The 7,755-nt window shown below is 58.6% G+C and overlaps 1 protein-coding gene across 1 annotated transcript; it reads left to right on the top strand.

Moving 5' to 3' along the window:
* The first annotated feature begins 417 nt into the window (after positions 1-417).
* On the top strand, positions 418-5,976 carry FBLN7 (fibulin 7). The gene is made up of 8 exons (XM_054630203.2): positions 418-576; positions 1,771-1,930; positions 2,030-2,200; positions 2,529-2,654; positions 2,738-2,875; positions 3,257-3,394; positions 4,390-4,528; positions 4,853-5,976. Exons 1-8 carry the CDS (start codon positions 481-483, stop codon positions 5,223-5,225), a joined length of 1,341 nt encoding a protein of 446 aa, XP_054486178.2. The 5' UTR covers positions 418-480; the 3' UTR covers positions 5,226-5,976.
* The last annotated feature ends 1,779 nt before the right edge of the window (positions 5,977-7,755 follow it).

The raw sequence follows: 7,755 nt of genomic DNA, 5'->3' as shown, positions 1-7,755 counted from the left end.
AGCCCCGCTGATGTCCCGGGGGATGGATGCCCACGGAGCCCGGCCGGTGTCCCGGGGGATGGATGCCCTCGGAGCCCGGCCGGTGTCCCGGGGGATGGATGCCCTCGGAGCCCGGCCGGTGTCTCGGGGGATGGATGCCCACGGAGCCCCGCTGATGTCCCGGGGGATGGATGCCCTCGGAGCCCGGCCGGTGTCTCGGGGGATGGATGCCCTCGGAGCCCGGCCGGTGTCTCGGGGGATGGATGCCCTCGGAGCCCGGCCGGTGTCTCAGGGGATGGGTGCCCTCGGAGCCCGGCCGGTGTCTCGGGGGATGGATGCCCTCGGAGCCCGGCCGGTGTCCCGGGGGATGCGCGGGGCCGGCCCGGCGCCGGGGCGGGGAAGCGCCGCGTCCCCTGCACGGGGCAGCGCGGGGGCGGCGCGGGCGGGGCGGGGAGAGCGCGGGGCAGCCGGTCCCGGAGAGCGGCGGGGCCGCACCGCACCATGGCGGGGCCGCGGGGGGCGCGGGGCCGCCTCCCGCCGCTGCTGCTGCTGCTGCTGCCGCTGCTGCTGCCGCTCCCGGCCGCGCCGGCCGCCCAGGTGAGGGGGGACCGGGACCCCGGGAGGGGCTTTGGGGGGCTCCTCTCCGCTTCCCGCTCGCTCCCCGCTGCCGTGCGCCCCGACAGCCCCGCAGCGCTGCCCGCGCTCCTGCCCCGGCAAACAGGTGGGCAAAGCCCCAACCCGCGCTTAAACTGCACATGAGCCGCGCTTAAAGCGCGCGCGGCTTCTTCTGGGCTCTTTTCGCACTTCTTACCCTACACCTGAAGCTGTCCCCGAGCAAAGAATCCCCGTTCGGGGCTTTTGGAGGGGGGGGGGGATTTTCCAGCTTTGCGAAGGCTCAGCATCCCGCCGGAGCTCGCGCTGGCTCTCGGAGTTAAACCCAGCCCTAACAAAGAGCTGTTTATTAAAGCCAGCGACGCGCCAGCATCTATTTGCTTTTGCCTCCCTTCCTCTGGGCTCGGGGTATCCCAGAGCTGCCAGCACAGCCCGGCTCATCCCCCCCGGCAGCCCGGGACCCCCGAAGCCGCTCCCGGGAAAGCAGAGGACACCGAGTGCATTGCTTGGGCTGCTGTGTTTGTCCTCTCCCAACCCTCAGCAGCTCTTTGGAAATGGGAATCTTTCCACAGTGCGGTTATGGAAAGGAGGGAAGAAATCCCTTCGACCAGGTGGGACAGAGCCCACCACCTCCGCTCGCTTTCCTGGAATTCCATAGCCCCCAGGCCAGTCCCTGTGCGCTCTCTCCTCACTGCACTCCCCAGATTTCTGAGCTCTGGGAACGGCTTTGCTCTTTTTCCTCGGTTTCAAGTCAATTCCGCAGGAATCCCATAATAACGATGCCCGTCTCCGGCATGAGTCAGTCCCGTGGGAGCGATCGGTTTGCAGGCAGGAGTCCCACCAGCGTTCCTGGCCCCGGCAGAGCTCACAAGACAGCTGTTTTCCTCTTCTTTTGTCATGTGGAAGTGGGACAGGGCTGGAGCTCCTGCAGGATGAAACATGAGTTATAGCATCTCTCCCACAAAGCGATCCCAGCCCTGCCTGGAGCGCAGGCCTAGGTGGAAAAAACTCCTGGATCTGGGTAAATGCAGGGGAAAATACAAAGTCAGGGCGCTCAGGGAACATCAGATGCTGCGGAGCTCCTGCGCCAGCCTCCTCCCAAGGGCAGCAGGTTGGCTCCTGGGAGGAGTGGCAGCACAGGGAGGTCCCCATCCCTGTCCCTATCCCTGTGTCCCGCAGAGCTGCCTCAGCAGGCAGCAGCTCCTGGCTGCCATCCGGCAGATGCAGCAGCTGCTGAAGGGGCAGGAGACGCGGTTCTCCGAGGGGCTGCGCGCTGTCAGGAGCCGCCTGAGCACCATCCATGCCTCCCTGGCCAAGGCCGCCCCGGAGCCGCCCGCCGGTGAGTCCCTGGGACAGCATTCCGGGGAAATCGCAGGTAAAGGGTGGCTTGGAAGGATAGGCACCTCTCCAAACTCATCCCATTTCCATGGTCTCGCAGCTGCCTGTCCTGCCCTCCAAGCCCCTGCGGATGGGAGGAAGTTTGGCACCAAATATTTGGTGGATCACGAGGTTCACTTTGCCTGCGACCCAGGATTCCAGCTCCTGGGCTCCAGCACACGGATATGCCAGGCCAACGGCAGCTGGACGGGGCAGGAGGCCCTCTGTGCAGGTACTGCTCATTTCCTGCCCTGGAATGTCCTTTGGAAAAGTGGATTTATATAAACATGGGGGGATATCGGGTCGCTCAAGGAGGGGAGGGATCGCAGCTGCCCCTCAGAGTTCCAGGGATGCTGCAGCTCCCATGGTTTTGGGGTTTCTCTGTCTTAAGGAAATCTGGGAATTACAGCTGGAGCAGCTCAGCAGGAGAGATGAGGGGAAACGGTATCATGGCTATGACGTGCCTGGTGTAGGGTGCCAAAGCATCCCGGTGTGTACAGCATTCCTGAGCCTTGCTTCCCAAAAGGAGATAACGTGGAACGTGCCTGCTCTTCCCGCAGAGATCAGAGAGTGCTCGAGCAGCCCCTGCCAGAATGGTGGGACGTGCCTGGAGGGTCTCAACCACTTCAAATGCCTCTGTCCCCCGCAGTGGACCGGAACCACCTGCCAGTACCAGGCTCAGACTGGTGGGTGACCCTTGCTGGGGGATAAATGGGAGTATTTCATCCCCCAACTCATCCCAACTGCCCATCCCGCTGTTTTCCCGCAGCTCCTCCCACGTGGAGCGTGACGGATGACCCGGCCTTCAGCCGGCAGCCCCGCTGTGCCCAGATCGCCCAGACCCAGCAGTGCAGCTGTGATCCCGGCTTCCACATGAGCGGCACAGCTTCCAACGGGATCTGCCAGGGTGAGCCGGGATGCAGGAGGGCTGCAGGGTCACGGAGTCACACTGGAAGGGACCACAGCGGCTCAGCCCCACCATCCCAGAGCACACAGCACGGCATTGTGCCCAGCTGGTTCTGGAATATCTCCAGCGATCGGCGGCTGCTCCAAGCTCCTTCAGGAGGCTCCAAGCCCTCCATCCATGGATGGCTGAGCTCAAACCGGGCCCAGTGTCGCCCTCTGCGGGACACCGCTGGTCACAGCCCTCAAGCTGTGCTCCCATTCCCTGGAATCTGCCCTCGGCCCCTTCCCAACCCACCTCGTGCCCGCTCCTCCAGCCCTCGCTCGCTCGCTGGGCTTTCCCAGGAGGATGGAGTGAGATCTTGGTGAATCCCTGTCTCCGCAGATCTCAACGAGTGCGAGGTGTACCGGCAGCAAGGGGGACCCCGGCTCTGTGCCCACGCCTGTGTCAACATTCCCGGCTCCTTCCGCTGCTCCTGCCCCGCCGGATACGTCCTGCTGGGCGATGGCAAGAGCTGCGAAGGTGAGGAAGCTGGAATCTACTTGGTCCCAAGTGCTCTGCCATTTCCCTCCACTTTTTTCTCCATATCCGAGGGAAAGGCTGGTGTAGAGGGGAGGGGGATGATGGAGGGATGCTTTGCAGGATGGCAGCGGATGGAGGATGTTTGGATTGGCAGGAATTCCAGCTGGATGCGGAGCTGGGTGGGGAAATGAATCCCGGGGTTGTGCTGGAGAAGGGAAAACTCTACCAGAGTGCTTCAAAAGGATCCCTAAAAATGAAAATAAAATGCTTCTCTGGAAGCATGGCTGCTCCTCTCCCTCTCCTCCTCTCCCTTTCCCTCTCCCCCTCCTTTACCTCTCTGGATGATGGAGCAACACTTTGGGTCTGCACCTCCTTGAAGATGACCCCACTGTGGCTGTGGGGGATGTTCTTGGAGCAGAGAATTGCTGGGAAGAGCCAAAAGTAATGTTAAACCCTCCAGAATTCCATGATCAGTTCAGAGAGTGGCAGCATCTCTCCCAATCTGAGGGAATTGGGGTGCAGGTGGAAGGCAGTGGGTGGGAATGGTGGGAGGCCAAAACCGCCAAAAGCCTCTTGAAAAACAGGGAATTTTTTGTGCCCTGAAGTGTTGACTGCTGCAGTTCAGGGTGAGAAAATCCCTATTTCCCCATTCCTCCCTGTTTTTCCTGTGTTCCATGGCATCTCACTCCCAGCAAATCCTCTGCATTCCAGCTCCTGCCAGGCATCCCACGGGTGTTCAGTAAATAAAAAGGGACGGTGTTTCCAAACAATCAAGCAGAAAGTTTGGAAAAACAGCTGCCTTCCTGCTGGCAGAGGGCTGCTCTTAACCCATGCTGGCCTGGGGCAGAGCTTGGGGAGCGGGGATGGAATTCTGGGATACTCCCATATTGTTTGGATTGTGTGTAACCTGTGGTTTAGCCTATTTTCTGATGGAAAAGTGAGCTCAGTTGGAGGCTTCCAGGCCCTGACGCTGCTTCCCCCTCCTTGTTTTCCAGATATTGACGAGTGCTCCCTATCCCAGGATAACTGCACAAGCGGGAGCACCTGCATCAACACCGGGGGGGGGTTCCAGTGTGTCACCCCCCAGTGTCCCCCGGCTGCCGGCAACATCTCCTACGTCAAAACCTCTCCCTTGTAAGTGTGGGGCACAGAATCCAAAACCTCCCCCTTGTAAGTGAGGGGCACAGAATCCAAAACCTCCCCTTGTAAATGCGGGGCACAGAATCCAAAACCTTCCCCTTGAAAGTGCGGGGCACAAAATCCAAAACCTCCCCCTTGTAAGTGCGGGGCACAAAATCCAAAACCTCCCCTTGTAAATGCAGGGCACAGAATCCAAAACCTCCTCCTTGAAAGTGCAGGGCACAGAACCCACGGCATGGCATCCCTATGGATCCAACGAGGCGGGGTGCGCGGATGCCGCATCCCCCCAAAAACCTCCCGTTGCTTTTCCTTCCGCAGCCAGTGCGAGCGCAACCCGTGCCCCATGGAGAGCCGCTCGTGCCACCAGGCGCCCAAAACCATCTCCTTCCACTACCTGCCCCTTCCCTCCAAGCTGCAGACCCCGGCGCCGCTGTTCCGCATGGCCACGGCGGCGGCTCCGGGCCGGCCGGGCCCCGACAGCCTCCGCTTCGGCATCGCGGGCGGCAACGAGCGCGGGCACTTTGTGGTGCAGCGCTCGGACCGGCACACCGGGGAGCTGCTGCTGCTGCAGAGCCTGCGCGGGCCCCGCACCGTCCACGTGGACGTGGACATGGCCGAGTACCTGGACCGGGCGTTCCAGGCCAAGCACCTGTCCAAAATCACTCTCTTTGTCTCGGCTTATGAGTTTTAGGGGTGGATCCTGCTCCCTGCTCGGCATCCCATGGCTCACAGGGAATGTCCGGGCTGGAGCTGCTCTGCAGACATCCGGCCTCCCCCTGCTCTGTCCCAAAGTTCTTCTTCCCATGTGGATTTACACCACCAAATGAGGTGGACAAGCTCATCCTCATCCCCATCCTCATCCCAGCTCCAGAGAGATGATGTCCTGCAACAGCAGATGGAAACCACAGCCCTGATTTCCTTTGAATTCCTGATTTTTCCTTTAGGAAGCAGTGAAGCCAAGTGTGTGGGAAGAGGGAGGCTCATGGCCTTTCCTGCTCCCCTCCCTTGTTGCATTCAGTCCTGCTCCCTAAAAACACTCCTCCACTTCCCTCTGGATGCTGAGAATCCCCCTGGCAGCCTGTAGGGATTGAGGTCTGGTGCCTCTATCCCCTGGGATTGATCAGGGCTGGAACACTCCATGAACATCCACCTGGGTGCCCTCCTTGGCAAATGGGGCAAAGGAGGAATTCCAGGGCTATCCCTGCTCCTTGAACCTCTCAAATGGGGATCCCCCATGGATCCTCCTCACAGCACAGCTTCAGCTGCATGTGGAGGTGGGAATATTCCCTGCTCCATCAGTCAGAGCCTCCATCCTGGCATAGGAACGCTGGGAAGAGCAGGGATTCGGCTTTTCCCAGAGGGATTCACCCTCCTGCTTATGCATGTTCTGCATGTTCCCTCATCCCACTGGATTTAGTACAATTAAAGGATGATGTAAAGGATGTCACGGGAGTGAAGCATCTGATGGATGTGTGGATGGGGGGAATGCTCACCTGGAGCAGTCCAAGGGGAATCGGGGTCTGGGAGGGCAAGAACCCATTATCCATGGTTTTATTTTCCTGCTTTGTTTTGTTTGGGAGGGGCTGGCTGATAGCGGGGGGCTCATTCCCACCAGAGCATCCTCATCCCTGAGCATTTTCAGCCTGCAGCATCCTTCCCCCCAAGGAATCCTCACCCTGGGAATCCTCATCCCTGAGCATCCTTTCCCCTGGGAACCCTCGCTCCCTTACATCCTGCTGAGCTGCACCCACTAAAACCATTCCCACTCCTTGTCCCGGGGAAAGAGACTCCCCAAGATGGATCTGTCTCCTCTAGGGGATCGAGCTCCTGGATTTTTTGGGGGCTATAGGAGCCTGGGAAGGGGTTGGATCTCTCCAGCAGAACAAGAAGGGACATTCAGGGCTGTTGTCGGCGGATGGAGGATGTTTGGATTGGCAGGAGCTCCGGCTGGACGTGGAGCTGGGCAGGGAAATGTATCCCAGGGTTGTGCTGGGGGAGGGAAGGGAAAACTCCAGAGTGCTTCAAAAATACCCCCAAAAATTAGGAGAAAATGCTTTTCTAGAAGCACGGCTGCTCCTCTCCCTGCCGCTTCCCAGCCTGGCTGGACATGCTCCTCCAACAGGCCATGACCCTATTTTGGGGATGATAACAAAATCTGGGAGCTGAACACCAGGAATTTGGGAGAGGACAAGCTCCTGACAGGGCAGAATAGTTTCCATCTGCTGCTTTCTCCGGATAACACAGCTGGAGACGGGCGCCTGGACCACGCTCCGGAGGCTTTTCCTTGCGGCACCATCCCAAACTGACAACATTTTCCTAATTCCCGAGGCCAGGGTGAGCTGGTTTCTCCCTTCCAGCCCTGGAAAAGTTTAAGTTCGGCTCTTTGCCTTTCTCAACCTCTGGCTGCCATTCCAGTTGACTAAAGGAGATTTTTTTTTCCCTTCCCAGAGCAGCCGCTCCGGCATCTTTCAGACTTCCTGAGGTTGGAATTTGAAGAGAGAGGCTCTTCCGGTCTTGAAATACAACTTTCATTTGGGATAATAATATTTGGGAGCTGAAAAAATAGCAGGAATGTTTCTGCTTCCCTTTGGTGGGCACAGCTGGCCCCAGATATCCCCAAAACCACCATTTCTCACCCCAGAATATTTAACCAAAAATTTAGGATTCTTCCTTCGAGTCCAGATTTAGAATCCCTTTTTTCCTTGCCTACGGCCTAGGGAGATGATGCTGAGCCCTGTGGGCATCAGCTCCAGGGCTCCATCTGTGCCAATGGGGCTAATTAGTCCTAAGTAGTTCTAATGACGCTCCCCAGCCACCACTACCTTATCCCCTGTAGGAATGCTGTTTTCCAGCCTTTTCCTTGGATTTGCCTGATTTCCCCGATGATCAGGACCCTGGGTCCTGCTTGCCTTGCTCAGGTGTGTGAGGCCCAAGGGAAATGATTCTTCCCTGAAGGATCTGAGGCTCCTCCCGCTCAGCATCCCATGGGAATCCATGCGAGTGTTCCGCTTTGTTTTTATAAAATTTATTCGGTTGCTAGCACTGAAAAAAGCCGAGTCCCGCGTCCTGAAAAGCCCTGAAAGGCAGGGAGGCAGCTGGACAGGATACAAATATAACTTTTCCCGGGAACGTTTGATTAAACGTTATTGAAGTGCCTCTGACAAACACGTCTTCCCTTCGCCCACCACATTTTTATTAAGTGACTGTCTTGGAACCGCTTT

This window comes from Agelaius phoeniceus, chromosome 3 (assembly GCF_051311805.1).
Source record: "Agelaius phoeniceus isolate bAgePho1 chromosome 3, bAgePho1.hap1, whole genome shotgun sequence".
In the NCBI taxonomy this organism is placed as follows: domain Eukaryota; kingdom Metazoa; phylum Chordata; class Aves; order Passeriformes; family Icteridae; genus Agelaius; species Agelaius phoeniceus.
Note: the sequence above shows the minus strand (reverse complement) of the source record. Positions and strands in the feature narration are given on the sequence as shown.

What these genes read in the sequence shown, in the direction of transcription:
- FBLN7 (XM_054630203.2), top strand. Translation starts at nt 481, where the DNA reads ATGGCGGGGCCGCGGGGGGCGCGGGGCCGCCTCCCGCCGCTGCTGCTG. An exon ending in CGGCCGCGCCGGCCGCCCAG is followed by an intron (nt 577 to 1,770) that starts GTGAGGGGGGAC and finishes TGTGTCCCGCAG; the next exon opens with AGCTGCCTCAGCAGGCAGCA. An exon ending in CGCCCCGGAGCCGCCCGCCG is followed by an intron (nt 1,931 to 2,029) that starts GTGAGTCCCTGG and finishes ATGGTCTCGCAG; the next exon opens with CTGCCTGTCCTGCCCTCCAA.